The sequence below is a fragment of the Brachypodium distachyon genome, chromosome 3 (genome assembly GCF_000005505.3).
Source record: "Brachypodium distachyon strain Bd21 chromosome 3, Brachypodium_distachyon_v3.0, whole genome shotgun sequence".
Classification (NCBI taxonomy): Eukaryota; Viridiplantae; Streptophyta; class Magnoliopsida; order Poales; family Poaceae; genus Brachypodium; species Brachypodium distachyon.
This window is the reverse complement of record NC_016133.3, coordinates 8,979,997-8,999,287: the sequence shown is the minus strand read 5'-3', so window position 1 is coordinate 8,999,287 and position 19,291 is coordinate 8,979,997. Positions and strand designations below refer to the sequence as shown.

At 44.3% G+C, this 19,291-nt stretch overlaps 1 protein-coding gene and 1 pseudogene across 1 annotated transcript; both read right to left on the bottom strand.

The window, feature by feature from the left end:
- Positions 1-346: 346 nt before the first annotated feature.
- Positions 347-8,322, bottom strand: LOC104583994 (ubiquitin carboxyl-terminal hydrolase MINDY-1). Its single transcript, XM_024460676.1, has 15 exons — positions 7,564-8,322; positions 7,378-7,484; positions 7,229-7,305; positions 7,060-7,153; positions 6,640-6,766; positions 6,499-6,553; positions 5,867-5,948; positions 5,711-5,788; positions 5,383-5,627; positions 5,159-5,302; positions 4,962-5,078; positions 3,990-4,846; positions 3,376-3,539; positions 3,266-3,310; positions 347-729 (listed from the first exon to the last, which is right to left on the bottom strand). Exons 1-12 carry the CDS (start codon positions 8,315-8,317, stop codon positions 4,843-4,845), a joined length of 1,884 nt encoding a protein of 627 aa, XP_024316444.1. The 5' UTR covers positions 8,318-8,322; the 3' UTR covers positions 347-729; positions 3,266-3,310; positions 3,376-3,539; positions 3,990-4,842.
- Positions 8,323-13,802: 5,480 nt separating this feature from the next.
- On the bottom strand, positions 13,803-19,116 carry LOC100830634 (annotated as a pseudogene).
- Between the last annotated feature and the right edge of the window lie 175 nt (positions 19,117-19,291).

Here is a 19,291-nt window from a genome sequence, read left to right as displayed (position 1 = left end):
CAGACGCACAGAAGTCCAAAGGTTACCGTAGCACGTTTCCTTTTGCACGACCGAACTTGCGACAGACGTAACTCCACAATCCAAACTCCGAATCTCCGATTAATGCGTATGACTAGTCAAACGGATAACATTCGACAAGCTTTATGCATTCATGACCTCCGATCGCCAATCCAAGCAATAAATCAAAAAGTCAAATTTTGCAATCCAAACTCCAACTAATGCATATGAATAGTCAAACTGATAACATTCGACAAGCTCTACGTATTCATGACCTCTGATCGCCAATCCGAGCAATGGATCAAAAGGTCAACATTTTGCTCTTTTTAAAGTACCCAGTCAACCTGCATAAAAAAAACTTATTCCATATTAGGTACTCATTTATTCCTTATATGCACTCCAGGGTGTTACACTTAACTCATCGAGATGTCAACTATATTCCTCTCCAAATTAAGATAAAAAGAAAGGCCTTCATTATACTAGTTCAGATGACTGATTCGTACCAACTTTCAGTTCTTATACAGACAAACAAACAGTTAACAAAAAGTCAGATTCATATTTTCATCTTTCAGTTAAGACACAAGTTAAAAGGTAACAAACAGAACTCCAAACAAAAGGAGTGTGCCTCCACCACATGAACACCTTTACATATCAAGTACAAATCTCAACAGTTTCTGAAAGATGCTCCAAGAACTCCATTGAATATGCTCCGATGTTCCTCCAATTTAGCTTCTGGAAAAATAATGGGCAATAATATCAGCATAGAACAACACAAAACATACCCACAAGACTTCCATGTCATCCAAACATCATCTATATTCTCTAATAATATATGAGATTTATTTGCCAATTATGTCATAATGAAGATATTCGTATTACCAAAAGCACCTTAGAGACCTTGCAGAAGATTTGGCCAGACAAAGGAGATGGTGCTTGCAAGAATCTGCTGTTTGTTTCGCCGATTCAACGGTAGAGATCACAGATAATCAGATGGGAGAGGCTTAACCATGTGCCCTCACCAGGTGCGCAGCTTGACAGGAGATACCAAGAAAGGGGTAACTGAGCCCAGGGGTACTGACTTCGGAAGAATCCAGACCAGGTATCCTCGCAACAAAAATTTGTGAGCCCTAAGGTAAAAATCCTAATCCTGCTAGAGTGGGTGGATAGGGGTGGGGGAGTAGGGAATGAGTTGCGTTTCTGGGCCTATTCTGCTACAGACGCAAAGCAACCTGACATGGTTTCTATGCCATGAAAATCCGTAAGGCAATCAGTAATTTAGAATCTCACGAGGGAAACTTCTATTCAGAAAGTGGAGGAAGATTTGGAACATCGGATTGACAAATCTTGGGATTGGAAAACAAATAAGTTATCTGACAACGAATATTTGGTAGTCTTCCCAAACAGCCAAATCTTGAACACCTCAAAATTCAAAGGGATACACATGGCTTTGAACAATATATCAGGAGCTTCATCTGTTTTGCAAGCAGGGTGGGTTAAAAAGTTTGGAATTCCTCTAATAGCTAGAAGCCTAGAACTGTGGAAGCTGTGAAAGTCATAGCTGAATTGGTAGGGAAGATGGTGGTGGTGGTGGATTAGCTCAGTCTTATAAGGGTCCTGTCAGGGTTAAGATGAATGGTAGGAATGTTTCAAATCTGAGAGGTTTTGTGGAGATCTTTCTTGGGCTAGTAGGGTATGTGATCAGAATTGTTGCAGAGGACTTATATATAATGAAGGGAAAAGCCAGAGACTAACCGAGATTCCTCCAAAGAAGCCTGAGGTGATGATGAGGGAACCAAGGAGACAGACAGAATGGAAAACAACGAAGACAGCTTATGGGAGGGATAGATCAGAGGAGACACAATGTTGGAAATGTTCAGCCTTAGACAGATAAAGACAAGTTAAATCACAGAAACCAGGGAGTTTTTAGAAAACCAGCAAGTTCTAAAGATTGCTCCTTTTGCTGTATTTGAACTAAGAAATAAACTGTTATTTCCCTCCAAGATTGTATCATGTGCTCCCATGTGCCTTCCCATGCTCACATGCTCCCAATTCAAATACATTCATCAAAATGTGCATGCAAAAGCAACCAAAAATATGGATGGGTATACAAAGACGCATGTTCATGCAAAATTTGAGGTCAAAAAGAATTTTATGCTAGGAGAAAGAAAAGAAAAGAGAATCAGCATGCAATTAAAATGGGTTGCATGCTGATTTTCCTTTTTTTCTCCTTGCACGATAGCTTGTTCGGCCTCAAATTTTGCATGAACATGCATCTTTGCATCATCTACCGACTCATATTTTTGTTTGATCTTTTTCATGGAAATTTTGATGGATTCTTTTAAGTAGGAGCAGGATTCTTTTAAGTAGGAGCACAGGATACGAACTCCCTCCATTTCCCACACTCAAAGAGTCTACAGATGATTGATGTTCAGTCTGACACTCAGAAGGCTGCACAGCATCCTGAGATGAAATAACCTCCTCCAGTCAGCTTCCGATGCATGCAATCCAGGGTGACTACTTTAGTACTTTATGCCTGCAGAGAAATAGCCTGAATTGAAACTAACTTCTAACTCCGAAGAGAAGGGATAGCATGCACCCTCAGATAACAGAAGGTTTTATTTCTGAGGAATGCCCTGATTTGGGAGATGCCAACACAGAGAGTAAGGAACATGATCAGATGGGGGAGGATGCTAGAGGAGTGTTTGTGGACATAGTAGATGAAGATAGGGAAGAATGAAAAGTTGTAGCAGCAAGGAAGAGTGCAAGGGCTCCAAAACAGGGAACCAGATGCTGGAGAAAGTCACAAGGACTTCTAATTCCATAAACCTTGGAATCAAGGTACGCAAACTGCTAACTTTAATACTTCCGTTGTCTTCCATTTTGTTGACGATATTCTTGAGAACATAGCATGTGACATTAATTTAGGGGTTAGCAAGGAAGAGATTTCTCAGAACTTTAACTACAGATCAAACCAATAAACTATTTTGAATCAGAATCGTTCACTGGGAGATAATTTGAGATCATTTTCATCACATCCCTAATTCCCCTGATCCCAAGATTTGAGATTATATATAACTACTACAACAGCTTTTTGGTGCAAACAGCATGCAGGGAGTGCAGAATGCTTGAAATAGAGGGAGACTAACTGAAAATGATAACATTCTGCTTTAAGCCCCTGAAGACGAAAAATAATTTCTGAAATGGAGAACTTGGCTTCCAGAGGACAAAATCAAAGCAGGGTTAACTTTTTTTTTAAAGAAAGTAATACCTGAGAAACTCAGGGAGACTATATTTCTCCAATATTTCATCAATCCTGCAGTAGATACAAATATAAGAAATCACCTCAGATTATCGTTTGTGAAAATCAAACATTCTTACCATCTTGAAAGCTCTTCATATGCCTCCGGGCCATAAGCCTCCATGAACTCATCTGCATATAGTATCAGCCGTTCCAGAATTTTTGGCAACACATCATCCAAGACATGTGCATTAATCAAATCCAAGTCAGAAAGTTTTTCCAGCTGTGGAGAGCCCATTTCATCCTTCAAATGAAATTATATTTCATCATGATTAGTAGAACTACATACAGTGCATAAAACAATGTAAAGTCCAATCACCTAACTATGCTGCCTTTTCTGGAACAGAACAAGGATATGCCATCTGAACTATTACAACTATTTTGCATTTGCATGTGTAAGGTTTGCGTAATTGAAGCCACTTGAGCATATTTCTTGTATTAACCGTTTTAAATTCAGATGCAGTCATTTTTGAACTACATAATCAAGTAATGCAACATCACTACTCCCAGATACGAGATCACTGAGTTAGTGAGTAACACTGTCTAGACAGTTGTCATAACATTCAAAATCTGATCTCTACTTTAGGGATGGTTTATGAGTGAAACTTTAAGTTATGAAATGGTGTTACTTTTGACTGCTTTGCAAAGGATATAATGCTCAAGCAGAAACAAAGATGCTACAGGATTGACTCACCCTTGATCCTTTAGCACCATGTTGACGGACATGGTGTAAATAGATCATTGCCGCTTCCAAACTAGGAAGAAAAGGCTCCTCATCTTCATCACCTTTTTCTTCAGCTGATTCCTTGACGTCACCTTTTTCATCATTCGCTGCAGTTCGAAAAGATTCCTCATCTTCATCACCTTTTTCTTTAGCTGATTCCTTTCCGTCACTTTTTTCTTCATTTGCAGTTCTACTATTGATGCGGTATTGATAAACAACTTTATGGACAGGACAAACAGTAACTGGATCTTCGGAATTGATGATCGGTGTCCTCCAATCCTTCATATCACAATCCAGAATTGCCTGAAGCAATCTCTTTGCAGGCCGAGAAAGGGACTGATGCGCTGTATAGATATCATCTATAACTGCCAACCTGACCAAACATGCCTTGAAAGCAGGATGTGCAGTTATAAAGTTGTGAAACTTCCGCAACATTCTTGCACTGAATCTCAAATTATCAATGTAGACTCCCAGAGACTTCTGAAGATGTAAAAAATAACCCGGCAATTGGCCTTTGATGGCGTATTTCGGAAGAAAATCAGTAGCAACTCTGACAAAATCAAGTTGCCTTGTCTTCGGTGTTGTTTTCAAACAAAATGGAGCAGCAATATCAACTTCGAGTTCGTCATTAACCAAAATTTGATCGAGTGTAAACAATCCATTCCAACTTCTTCCACTCATGTGGTTTGTTGACAATTTAGTGAGAAGATTTGCCAGAACTATTCACCCTGGCGGGGTAGTATGCGCAACCTCTAGAGAATAGCCAGTGCACTTGATGGTGTGGGCCTCAGCCACATGACAATGGGGTAAATCGAAAAATTTGCTAGCTGGAATCCACCAACCAGTAGAATAACGTGAACATAAAGCTGATAAGACTAATCAAATTTAATTAAACTTAATTAGAAGTTGTTATATTCAATCAAATGCAGACTTGAGTCTTACCTCTCGGGCTTTGGCATATCACAGATGCGAACACTTAGATGTTCAGAATGAAAGTGTGGATCACATAGGTCCGTTTGAATAAAGGTATGGAGTGCATTAGTCAGGTTGTTCCGAACCCTGAATCAAACAAATATATTTATATATATTACGATATAGTACTATAGCACGCGAATAAGAAATTTTGGAAGTTGAAGTACCTCTCATAACACATGCATAAAGATATTGCAAACTGAGGATCAACAGAATAAATATGTTCGTAAAAGACAAACATTTCCCAACAGCCCATTTCCTTCATAGCGGTGATAATTGGCCGGTAATATTTAATGCCATTCTCTTCGTAGCTGACAACAGTAAATATGTTAGAAATATTTTTGGCAACATAATTTAGAAACCACAGAAAAAAAAGACATTACACTTTTACCTTCTTAAAAACTCAAGAAATTTAGCCTCAAATTTCTTATGTTCACTTCCCGTGAAAAATGAGGCAAATTGAGTTTTGAAATGACCACGAGGCAAAGGGGCATTTTGTATTGATTTTGAACTCATGGTTACACTCTCAACCGGAGTAATCTGAGTCTTCCCGAGTGCTTTAGGAGCAATGCTTGCATCGACATCTTTATTTGACAATATCAATATCTCCTCCAGTAAGTCCCCATCTCCATCAAGCTAGTTGTTTTCAATCAAACAAAACGCAATTAGAACAGATATAATCTAAGACAAATGAAACACAGAATTTTTAAATCACGTACATTATTGAAAACCTGCCATGTAATCTTGCTATTTAGGCACCCCACATCCGTTTGAAGGTTGTAGAAATTTCCATTTGCCTAAAGGGCAGAAAAAATAAATTCTAGCAGCATATTAACATATTAGAATATTAAGTGCCAATTGGTAAATTATAATACCTTGAAAATGATGCTGAAATGGTTGTTCCAAAAGAACACAAAAAGGTCTGCGTCATTCGTATGCTTTTTTAAAGTACAGAACCTGTCATGTTTACTATTCCCACATTAAGTTAACAATTAACGGTAGGAGTCAGATTTAAGAATTATATGTACAAAAAAACACAAAAAGGTCTCCATCATGAGTGTTCTCTTTTCAAAGTGGAATCAGATATAAGAATAATATAAAGAAGAACATAATAAGGTCTCCATCATGGTGTTCTTTTTTCAAAGTGGATAAGCTGTAATTCGTATTCTTTTTCAAAGTGCAGAACCTGTCATTATTTACAATTCCCACATTTAGTTAACGATTAACAGGAGTTAGATTTAAGAATGGTGATATGTACAAAAGAACACAAAAAGGTCTCCATCATGAGTGTTCCTTTTTAAAGTGGCTGTAATGTTTACAAATCTTATATTTAATTAACAATTAACAGTAGGAATCGGATATAAGAATAATATAAAGAAGAACACAAAAAGGTCTCCATCATGGGTGTTCTTTTTTCAAAGTGGATAAGCTGCAATGTTTACAGTTCTCACATTTAAGCAACAACTAACAGTAGGGATCACATATAAGAATGATATACAGTACATACCCATAATCTGTCGACTGAACTTTAGTCGCCTCTAGAAATCTGCCAATGCGCTCAACTGCAAATAATTCAATACCAAAGTATTAATTAACAAATATATTGACAAATGGAAATTGTTTACAGATGGAGAAGTAGAATAATCACATTTGTCTTCCTCTTCACTCGTAACAGAAGGTCCCGCTTCTTGTTTCATTGAAACTTGTTTATAATGATCAAGGTAAAGCTGATTGTAAGTTCGTCCATCAATAGCATAATGCGTATGAGCATCTTCCTGTTCACAAACATACAATAAAAATATTATGCAAAACCTAAGAAAAAACATTGGTATGACCAGAATGTGAAATTGATCCATGTCATAGGTGGACAATCACGCTCAAAGACATTTCCCAATCTTCTATCTTCTATATCTAAATAGGAGAGCCCCGCTGCCTGATTATTAAATTTTACAGTTGCAATTCGCTACTGATGAGGACAATTATATATACCAAAAAATGTCTACAGTGCTACAAAATTCCAATAGAAACGAGTAGGGTATCATATAGTAGTTCATAATGAGATGCATACCTCCATGTCAAGGTTTAACGTGCAGGAATGGTATAAAGGGATGCCCAGGATTCTGAAGATGCGGTACTGCGACGTATCTTCAAAGCCATCCACACTACACGTACAAAGTATATCGGAATGTATAAATCGAAGCCATGTTACTACATTAAAACCTAGCTTAACCACGCACCTTGAAAAGAGGATATCAATATCCAGGCCAGTAGCTGATTGCTTCAATGCAGCCACTACCCCTGCATAATCTTCATTCTACAGCACATAGTAATGTCATTAATCTTTAAAAAAGAAAATGGAAACTAGAATTTTGAGATCAGACCGAACCTTCATGTTCCTGAAGACTTCAGCAAATACTATGTCAGCTACCGTCTCCAAACAAACTTCCATCAAAGCTGGCAAAGTGATTCTCCCTAGAAGGATGAGAAAATTTGCTGCAAAAGAAGACGAATGACTAAATTTTCTAAATTATCAAGCTTGAATGCAAGCAAACATGGGGTTACAGGATCTCACATATGGCGATCAAGGAACAAGGTCCATTCTCATCCTGAAGAAGAATTCTATACTTCCTGCCCATAAATCGAATGATCTTTGTATGGCAAACCAAACCACGCAAAGAGCTAAAGTCAAGCTGCTCAGCATTGTGCCCCTGCGATGACGACTCCACTACATCAAAATCTGTATCTAGGCAAGGATCCGACACTAGAACTGGAGATGAGGGACCAGATTCGCCCACAGTGGCAACGCTATTCTCATCGTCTTTCAAACTACTCCCAATTGCAGAACTCAGCTGAGGGGCAGAATGTGACTGGAGCCTTTGTCTATCACCCTTTCTTTTCTTGTTATTTTTCTTGTTCTTCTTCTTGGAAGCATTCTTATCGACTCCAGAAACTGTCTCGGACTTAGAAGCAACCTCAGCGACTCCAGAAACCATCTCTGTGAGCTCTTCCTGCTGTGAGTTGACTTCCCTAGGGGCTGTGCTCCTAGCGGTTGCCGTGAGTACTAAGCATTTGTTTTGATTGAAGAGCAGCTCAGGTGCCCCACCAAAATCACGCATAGCGCGTCTCCAGAAACGAAGATTCTTTTCGCCACGGGAGACACAACCATCGCCAGTATACACTATGCGCCAACACGGCAGAGAATCGGCAGGTTTCACAACCTGGATGGCAGGTGCTTCGACCGTACAATAGACGGGTCCTTCGTCCAGCCCTTCGTCCAGCTCGTCGCCCATGGGAGGGTCCGACAATATCAGCGACGCAACTACCATGCCATTGTAGCAGATCGGATAAACGTAACGGCTCTTTGGTTTGGCAGGCGCCGGCGCCCCGAGTTCAATGGCGTCGGCGAGCGCGCCGTTCCCGACGTCCTCGGCGAGCGCGCCGTCCTCCACGACCTCGGCCTGCGCGCCATCCCCGGCAGCCTCGGCGAGCGCGCCGTCCCCGACGGCGAGCGCGTCGTCCACCAAACCCTCCAGTGGATGCTGCTCCATGATGATGAATTGGTGAGTAATACGAACGGGACGGCGGTGCTACCGGCAGACTGATTTGGCGATCCAAACCCTAGAGCGGGGCTCGGCCAAACCCGCAACTCTAACGCGTGGCCTGTGGGCCAAACGGGCCGGTAGTCCCACCTCCCGGATTCTGTGCTTGTCCAGATTCGTCGCTAAAACGTCAATTTTCTTTTACCCATTTTTTTTAGGACCGAGGAGTACTGCATTTGGAACAACCTCCTAGGAAAACAATTTTTTATTTTTTTTCAAATTATCATCGTCTTTGTGCACCCAGGTTTTGCATCAAAACACACTCAATTGACTACTCAGTGCGCGGGTCCTTCAACTGGGACACCACCGACGACGACGAAGACGGCGCGGACGCCGGCAGTATGGAGGACCAAGACGAAGAGGAGGAGGACGGCTTCAAACGGGATTAGCCCATTTTCCTTTTTTATTTTAATTTATCGCAAATGTTTGTCGAGAACTTATATCGAATTATGTAATATAAAAATATGCTATCTTAAGTACCAACTCGCATTGTATAATTTGTCTACGTCTTGCGTGGTATGATTTTCTCCCGGTAGATTGTCGTGGCGCACATATATGCATATGGTAAACAAAATGAAAAAAGGAAATCACACGTGGGATACGAATTCAGTACCACGGAACCTAACGGCGCGGCAAAGCATGCTTTTCCTTCTAGTGTAGTTCATTTCTATAAAATAAAACACCATAGCTTGCACACGTCATTCCAGTACATACATCTAGACGTTTTTTAGACATAGATACATTCATATTTGGATAATTTTAAGTCATTTAATATGAAACGGAGGGAATATTAATTAGCTTGCCAAGAACGTATTTGGAATGCATGCATGGGCTGAAAGCATTTACTATTAATTGCTGGTTACCATCACAAAGATCATCGAGTTGGAAAACTATCCATGCATGTGTAGCTTTCATACTATTAACTACTAAGTCGTACTAGTAGATGATATTTCCCACATTACATTGAAACTTTTTTTGGTCTATTTTCAGAAATAGTACTGTAGTATCGTTAAGCATCGACATGGTGGCAACTCTGCACATTTTGGCAAAGTAGGCAACGGAGACGGACCTATCGTGCAGTCGTTCCGCTTCTTTGACGTGTGGTGTGATCAACTTGGCCCTCACGCCGCCAAACCTCTCGGTACCACCCCACCTATCTACACCCACCGTGTTGTCCACACACATGTCCACTTCCACTTCTTAATCTCTCTGCATTTTTGGCTAACCCCTGTCATCCACGTTCTTCATCTTCCGTTTCTCTCTCGTCTCTCTCTGTTCTCTATTCTCTTTCCTCCCCTTCTTCTTTCTTCGTCCAGCAAGAGCCCAAGTGCCATGGCAGGGGAGACCGACTCCGTTGATGCGGTGCTCGTGGCCCCTCCTCCTCCTCCTCCATCTCGTCCCCGTCCCGCACGGGACGGGCTCCCGCCGAGCTGCTGCTCCGCGTAATGCTGCTCTATGTGCCGCGAGGTGCTGGTCCGCGAGCTTCTGCTCCCCATGCTGCGAGCTGCTGCTCCGCGTGCCGGGCCGCTGCTACTCCCGGTGCTCGGTCACCACTTCGTGCTCTCCCTCGCCAGGCCCCGCGTCCTCCTCGTCCCTTTTGGATTTTCTGGTGTGAATTTGATGTATGTGCTACTATTTGGGATGAGTACATGGGATGAGTACATGATGTACCTAGCTAGTACTTGCATTTTTCTTGTTCACGTCTATTTGGTACATGGGATGAGTATTTGGTACTTGCTTTTGCATGCTAGCTAGCTGAAAAGTTCATAGTTTGCTGCGTATTTCTTTTTTTCTATGTATTTCTGTTGTGGATCAATGTACTCGCATCACAAATTGATAAGGTATTTATCATATTTGTGATGTAATTTTTGAGTACCATCATGTACCATGGATACATGACGAGGTACTAATTTTTTATGAATGTTTGAGCTGTGATATTTTTCTGGTCCATGATGTACAATTATGAGTTGATGTACACATGAGGTACTAAATTTTGATGAATCGTACATGACGAGATACTATGATTTGATGAATGTTTGTGTTTTTATTTTCCGATACATGACGTACAATTATGAGTTGATGTACTTTGATTTGAGTACCATCACATACAACTAAGTATTGAAGAGGTACTCGTCTTCTTTTGATAGATGTTCATTCTGTGATTTGAGTACTGTCATGTACTCTCGTTAGTACCGATGGGTACATTACGAAACGATCAATGTACCGTCATTTGTTGTACATGTACCATGACTCACTAAAATATGTCCCATGAGTAAATTATTTTGACTTTCAAAATTTGAGCAACAAAAGAAGAGAGGACAAAGAGAAGCAAAGAAAATACAAAAAAATTGGTATTGGTCAAGTCTAAAAGGAAAAGAAAAATCTGACACAAAAGCATTAATAAGCCTGCCACAAATATTACATTTTTGTTAATCATCTTTCTCTAATACTCTCTCTCTGAAATGTGTGATTTGGGGCAGATGCCGTGGGTGGCACAGACACGGCTTTTGCCCTCACGCGCCAACGGGAGAAAAGAAGAAAGACGTGCGTGAAAGGAGGGAGGGGGGGGGGGGGGCCGGGGGCCGGGGGAGGCGGGTGGTGTCGTGGTGAGCCCAAATGACTGCCACGTTGGGTATACCTTATATTGCGTACCGTGAGCGTGAGAATCAGGCGATCAGCCGATCAGATGGTGTGTGCGTGTCTGAGCAATTTGTGCCAGAGGAGTGAGGACCCCAGCCATGACCGCGTCGTGGGTAATGCTTATGGCCTCTACTGTATGTAGAAAAGAAATGGACAAACTTTCTGCGGTTTCAGCGTATTAGCCGCCATGGTCCAAAGTCCCCGGTGCTGTTTTTGTTCAACTTCGATGAGTTTACTAAGCTTGGAAATTGTGTTCAACGATGTCTAAGCTTGGGAATCCTTTGCATGCAGAGAAATATTGTTCCCGAAAGTTCTGTTTCAAATTTGTAATTAACAATCGTAGGAGACATCCTAAATAATACAGGAATCATCTACTCCCTCCGTCCCAAAATAAGTGACTTATTTTGGTACGGAGGGAGTAATAAAAAACATAACCGTCGTAGATGTTGCCCCCAATGTGCACCGCGGCGGCGGCGGGGAGGGAGCGGCTCTTCATCGATGTTTCTTGGGCAGCGGCATCATGGTCTTGGTAGTGGCCAGACGCGCGGCGAGCCGATTCCAGCGGCGGAGATCCGGCTCGCGGCGGTGCTAGCACGCCGTGCCTTGCACGGTGGTTCTCGCGCGGCAGTGCAGGCGCGATTCCAGCGGCAGGGTTCTGACCCACGGCGGTGCAGGCGCGCAGTGCTACTGCTGGTGCTGCGCCGGTTGGGTGTGCGGCGCTACTGATGCAGCCAGTGTTTTTCTCGGTCTTGGGAGAGCCACTGCTGCTGGAGCTGCAGTGTCAATTGGACAGTGCGCCCAGCGCGGCAGGGTGCTACGATTCTCTGATATGTACCGATACTGTTGCGGCGATGTGGTTGATGATGTATTGTCTTTGGTAGTTGGACGGCAGGCCGCGCTTGCAAGGGTTGGTTGGAGGTTGCGAGTTGTTCAGGAGATGGCTCAGAAGGCGTGCTTGGTGTGTGTTGGCTGGCTTGGCGGGCCACGCATGGTTGGCCGGTGCTCGGAGGGAGGCGGGCATTGGTGTGTGGCCTGATGTGGTCGTCAGTGCCGCGTGACACGTTGTGCGACGCGCGTCCTTGCGGCCATCCGAAAGTATCTCGAGGCTTGCAGCTGGCAATTCGCCGGGCTCTAGCTCGGGTTGTTGTCGTGTGCACTGCTTGCAAACTAAAGATTCACCGCGGGTCTGGGTTAGTCCATGCACATGCCGTTTGGGCCATGTGCCACACCTTCCCGGGTTGGTATTTGTGGCCGGTGCATGCGCCATGTTGGGCGGCGTGTGGTGGCCCTCTAATGGCGGGACAGTGGGCCATCCAGGTTCTTGCGCTAGTGCATTGCTTAGACTTTGTTGATGTACCTTTGCGTTGTTGTGGTTACATTTTGTTTTGCTCGAGGCACTCCGGGTGAAAATCTTGCCTAACCTTTGTCGGTGCCGACAACTGCCACGCTCTCGGGCATCGTTCCCTCCATGGTGGCGGCATCGAGGAGCCCTGACTAAGCTCCATGCCCTATGGTCCAATCCTTCAGGTGAAAACCCAAATTTGACTTGTCGGATCGGATGACAGCGACGTTGGTGACATCGCACCCTTGTTGGAGGCGTTGTTCTTGGAGGATAGCCCTTGACTGGAGCATGTTACAGTCACACATGCATTGGCTTTAGCGAGCAGGTTTTGGGCACACTATCATCGTGCAACTGCACCATCTTGGATGACAAGGATAGCAGTTAGCGGAGGATCCTGTGTTGCGGCATGTTGGTCGCATGGGTGCACTCGACGGGTATCGACCGACGAAGCTGGGCGTTTTTTGTGACCAACAGGGAAGCGGTGAGATGTGGCGGCGCAATGTTAGGGACGAGGCTTCTGCAGTCGACGAGACGCCTCATGGACTTGTCTTCGAATTCTGTGATGCCGGCTGGCCACGACGCTTTCTTCGCTATCCCGTATTTTTGTGTATTTGGCACTTAGGCCTAAGTTTGTTTGGTGAAGTTGGTTTTAATGTTAGTCTACCAGTCCACGACGCCTTCTTCGCTATCCCGTACTTTTTTGTATTTGACACTTAGGCCTAAGTTTGTTTGGTGAAGTTGGTTTTAATGTTAGTCTACCAGTCGTTGGTCGTGTTCTTGTTTTGAGTGCATCGAGACTCGAGCTTTGCGTTAGCAACGGCGGCGGGCATCTCTGTGGCTCCCTGGCGGCAATATCCTGGAGCCCGGGTGCGACCAAGGTGGAGACCCCTACGGCTCAGTCCCCATGAGGTGTGCCCCGTTAAGTTCTAGAGACTGAATATTCGGTAGGTACTAGGAATCGGCAGCGAAATCCTTGCCGTGGTGGGCAGGAGCTGTTCCATTTCAGTCAAGAGAGGGAACGAAGAGGTTGCAAAAGGCGGTGTCCTTGAATATAATACAGCCCAATCTGTACCAACTTAGCATGACTAGCTGTTCAAGTTAGCTGGTGCTATCGTTAATTCGCTCAAAATGACAACTATTTCTCATCACATTACTCCAATGTTGTTGCAAAAAATATGAAATTTTGATCAATATTTTCATGGATGAGTTTGTTGAGCCGTAGCACCGTACTGGCAGCTTACTAGTATTACTTAACATGCAACATGTGGTATCACAGTCGGAGGTTCAATTTCCAGTGTTTAGATAAATGTAATTTCTCGCCAATGCAAGTTGTGCATATTTTGTTTCTGACAGATTGACAACTACAGATTGAAGGACACTACACTGTATACAACCATACTGCAGCTTCAGGAAGCAGTTGCAAAGCTATAACCGATTTAAGGGATGGCATTATTTGACACTGACCATTCTTCCCTCAGACACCGGTGGAATATCCAACCTGTTTTGTGCACCTTGTGCTGCGTCATCGCCCTCAATATCAGGAAAAACTTCTGCCTGCAGCAAAGGTGCAATCTTGTTAACTTGAATCCATGTTTCTTCCCACAAACTGTTCTCACCGCTGCTGCTTGTCTTTAATAAGATCCCACCCGCTTTCATCACCAGCAGTATGTTCTTGAGTAGCTCTGTGGTAGGCTCTTGTAGCTTCATAGCCCTAGTCCCTCTTACTTTGACTTTCACGAGCTTCTCTATCATCTCCAAGACTTCCAACCAGAGCTTACTGAAACTGCTCTGTGCTGAAAGATCATTTAGTGACCGCAAGAATAATTTGAATACTCCCTCCGATCCATATTAATTGTCTCAAATTTGCCCCAATATGGATGTATCTATGTCTAAAAAGCGTTTAGATACATGTAATATTTCGACAATTAATATGGATCGGAGGGAGTAACAGTTTTACCGAATGCAAGAGGGAAACTTCCATGTGTCTGAAATCCTTTGGTGAGGAGGTCTGTGCAATCTCTAACAATTCATCAAGAAATTGGAAAACAATTTCAAATGACATCAACCATGCTGAACATGAAACTGATATTCCGTCAACTAATATGCATTTGTGCAACGATAAAAGAGCATGATTCCTCACTTCTTCCCTCTGATCTGTACACACCTTCCTTAGTGCCTGAACTAGCCGCAGCCACATCTCAGCAATTCCTTCCAACATCCTTGCAGCCTCTCCACTAGCTTCCTTAACCTCATGTGACCAGCGTGTAAGATCCAAGCATTAGATTCAAAGCATGGATTGATCTTTCTGCAGATCCAAGCCGAGATTCCGCAAACAGTCTTGACGCCTCCACTAAAAGGACAAAGTTAGCAGGTGAGAGGTGTGCTCCCTCGAACATGATAGTAACCAGGCCTTCAAAACCAGCATCAGAAGCATCTGGATGGCGAGCAGTGATGCAGAGTCAGGAAATGATAGTTTGCCAACCCATCTGGGACTTGATATGTGTTGCATTGGCCTTCAGAAGCTGCGTGACCTCCTGGGTGATATTCTTGCAATAAGCATCAGCAACACGAGCATCCAGTTTCAAGATTAGCTGAAGCGACCTCAGTAAATCATCGACAAGATTCTCCTTATAAGGAAGCAAACGCTGACAGATGTCGAGCAGGCCAAACACAGCCTTCTCCACCAGATTGCAGGGCATCACTGTAGACTGAACAGTATGAATTATGTGCTCATAAACATCATGCCATAAAAGGACAATCCGGTCTCTGTTATTTAATGTGACAGCAATTATAAGTTCTAAGCAGAAGACTGCAGCGCCTTCATCGTCAAGTGAGCTAGTAATCTGCTGAGGTCGGCCTGCTCGGCCCGCTGCCTGAATGAGGGCTCTTGACAGATTCAAGAGCGAGTCAGCTGAGATAGCAGAAGATATTCAGAGACCATCAAGAAGTGCCAAATAGGGACCATCTTTGCCGACTGCCTGTATTTAGATGTTGAAGAGTCATTGTAAGAATCTCTTCTTGCTCAACATTATCAAAAATCACTGAGATAGCAGAAACTGTTGGCTCAGCCATGATGTGAAACATGTCATGATCAACAAAAGGACAGGAGTGACAAGCAATGTAACTTGATGTCCTCTTTGACCTGAAGATCAGATCAGCCCAGCGGCTAAAAGAAATCTCAGAGCATCCCACTCCTTGCTCGGGAATGGTTTTGATTTCATTCCAACAAATAGAATAATATAACACAGACAAGAACTCCCTCGGGAGATCATTCCCCCATTGATACTGCGGTTATTCCTACTAAAGTCTTCTTCAGTCATCTTCTTCTTAATCCGTACATAGTGCTGATCCGTGTTGAGCAAGATTACTGAGTATGAAAGCACCAGGGCAACATCCGGGCTAACAAACATTTCTTGTGACTGTTCATAGTACCTCTCAGAAAAGGCCTCAAGAATCCTTTGTATCTTCTGTGATTCACCAGGCAGACGGAAAGTTTCCAAGAAGAGCCTCAGGGCAGCATCTAAGTTCATCTTCTTGAAGTCAAAAGTTTTAGAAAATTCATAGAGGACCTGAGGACAACTTCCTGTTGCTGATAACTAGCTCCATATGTACTCTGGGATAATCTTAGGATCACGCAAGCCAAGAAGGCCTCAAATTGCAGCTTGAGTTCCTGACGTAAATGGTAGAATAGAGTTAAAATTATGCTGCATACTGTTGACAGTTTCAAGGGGCTGATTGACAAGCCAAAGGTCATTAGATCGTAGAACAGTTCATCTTGGACAAAAGCCAGTAGTTTTGGGTTTTTCTGAACGGAAGAAGCTGAAAGCTCAATAGCAGAATTGATCAACCCCAGAGCAAAGAGTGGCATATCCTCATCAACGTCAATTTGATTCATCCTTGGATTCACCTCATTGTCCTCTTGCTACGTTCAATACAGAGCATAAAAAATGCAATATTTCCACCATGCAAGGAACCCCAAATGGCTCCATCATAGACTTGTCTTGCACAAGGCCAAATCTACCTCCCACCTCATCATCAGAGCTACTCAAGCACAAATAATCACTCTTCTCATTCCCAATCTCGCTAGCCCTCCAACGTTGGATATTGCTACCAGCAATCTGCATAACAAATCATATGAGCACATTGGTCTCTTTTAGTTATTACTAACAAATGCTTTCTCCAAACTACATGATATGGAGTACATATCTTAAATCAAGGCCAGTAAAACTGAATACATATCTTAACTCAAGGCCAGTAAAACTGAACTGAATTTTTCAAGGTCAAATTGCTAGTGACAGTAGAATTCATTACGGATAAACTAAAAAACCCTCTAATAAAACAAATTATGAGTACCCGTCATATGTTTTAGTCGGAGTGTATACATTCATTTGTTTGCACTATCTATATGAGCATTGCAAGTTAAATTGAAATGACCAGGAGTAGAGAAAATCAACAATTTCCACGTTTCCAGTGCACAAGTAATCACACAACGGTAGAGTGGAATTTTTTAGCGGCAATCGCACCTGCTGGGCTGCAATAGCGGTGGCATCAGGAAGGCAAGCGAAGACACAACGGACAACCTCGTGCATGGTCTGCCGGGAGACGCGCTGTAGCAGCTCTCCCTTAGTGCCAGCCTGCTGCACAACACGGAAGCAAGTGCTGACGATGTCGCAGACGTGGCGGTTGGAGACCGCCGGCGCCGCGCGGCCACGCACGCACGCGAGCAGCACCTGCAAGACCCGAGCCAGGACGGTCTCCTCTGACGCAGGGTCAGTAACCTCGAAGCGGCACCTCGTGACGGCCTCCACTACGGCGCTCATGGCCTCGGCAACGTCGGGCGCGTCGGGGCCAACGAGGTCGAGGGAGAGTATCTTGTGCAGGGACAAGAGCGCGGCGCCCGTGATGTGCGCGCCCGCCTCGTTGGAGCGGACGAGGTCGAGGAAGGGGCGAAGGTAGAGGAGCGGCTCCACATCCCGCCACCGGCGCGGGTCCCACGTGGCGGCGGCGCGGCGAAGGTACTTGAGCCCCGCGATGAGGGGGTGGTCCAGCTGCGCGTCGCCGCCGTAGCGGACGCCGCCGGCCCAGCGGACGTTGCGGCGCATGATGGCAAGCACCGTGGCCACCTCCGACATCACCACGCATGCCATCGCAGCGGGTGGCGGCGTGGGTGCCGTCGGCGACGCCTGTGCTGCCCTGAGGTGGCGATCTGACCGAGTACTGAGCGGGGTTGGGAGTAGCTACGAGGGCATTTGGCAAGGGATCTGAGTCTGAGGAAGGGGATGCGCGATCGTGTTAGACCATCTGCAGCAGTTCCCTAAATCCTATTCCCTATATTCAGTTTTAGTAACAGGAGAGAGAGAAATTTGAGAAACAAAATTGTCTTTTCTCCGGCAGCTTTCCTAAATGCCATTCCCTGTATTCCTTCTTACATGCGGACCCCATGTGTAAACCACTTCTTCTTCGTCCCCACTAACTGAACCCAGCCACTTCTTCCTTCCCACGAACTGAACCCGCTTGACTCAAATCCGACGAAACTTCTATCACAGCAAGGGCCGCGTCGAAGCACAACCAGTGGGAGTCGAGGGCGCGTTCCGGCGCCGGCGCCGGCAGATTTGGCGGCGCGCCGTCGAAGCACCAAGGGTCGGGTCGACCCGGCCATCCGGCACTGGGGAGGCCGCCGGGAGGTAGAGCAAGGCCACCGGGAGGGCGGAGAAGACCACCAGAGGCCACTGCGGCTCTCCTCAGGGATGGCACCGGCCGAATCGGCGCCGGATTTGCTCGAATCGAAGGTGGCGGCCGGCGGCCGGCAAGGGCGCGTAGGGCGCGTTGCAGGTCCCGATCTGGCCGGGGATGGGTTCCGGGAGGCCACCGGAGGCGTGGGAAGGCAGCGGCAGCGGCCGAACATGGCCGGCGACGAAGCTAGGCGGCGGCGCAATGAGGTCAGGTGAGCCGGGTCGGGCCGAAAACTTCGCGAAATCGGCGGTTGGGTTTGCCGCGTTCGCTTTTCACAATTTAGGAATGGGTGTTGGTTCCTTACATTGGAGGAAGAGGAGACAGAATTTAGGGAAGTTTCTTAAAATTTTAGGGATTAGGAATGATATAGGAAACCTGCCGGAGAGGATTTTGTCTCTTTTTAAGAAATGGTGGTAGTTATTTTAAGAAATGAGACTTTTTATGAACCTGGAGATGCTCTTAGTGTATTCCCTTTTTCCATGGTTACCCTTGCTATAATTTTTCTTTTCTGATTTTCAAAATACTGAAATTATTATTGTTATTATCATCTAAAAACAAATCTTCTTTCTCTTTTCTTTTCTAGTAATGAAATCACTTTTTTTCCAGCAGGTTCTATTTGATTGAGTTTGTTCTCTCTTGATTTGACCTGATCTTAATAATTGGTTTGTACTGACTAAACATCATTTCTAAGTGCATGATCGAAGATCATCTTTGACCGTTCCACGTTTTGATGCCTTAGAAGTTTGACTTTTGACTTCAGTTAGATTGTTTCTTTGTTATTTGCTCTATGCCGAAGTTATGTATTTCTTCCGTCCGAAAATAAATGATTTGGATTTATACAAGATTGTACGTGTCTTGACTTGGATTTGTATAAGATTGCAAGTGTCTACAAATCCAACGGAGGAAGTATGTGGTATACTTGTTAGCATTAGAGATGCACACGTGCACCCACCTATGCGAGCATGTTTCGTATCGCACGTTGTTGT

Bases quoted from the DNA above. Each gene is read 5' to 3' on its own strand.
- LOC104583994 (XM_024460676.1), bottom strand. From the start codon at position 8,317: ATGGTAGTTGCGTCGCTGATATTGTCGGACCCTCCCATGGGCGACGAG. The intron at 6,554-6,639 runs GTGATTATTCTA...AATTATTTGCAG, and splicing joins GAGTGAAGAGGAAGACAAAT to TTGAGCGCATTGGCAGATTT. The intron at 5,079-5,158 runs GTACTTCAACTT...TGTTTGATTCAG, and splicing joins TTATGCATGTGTTATGAGAG to GGTTCGGAACAACCTGACTA.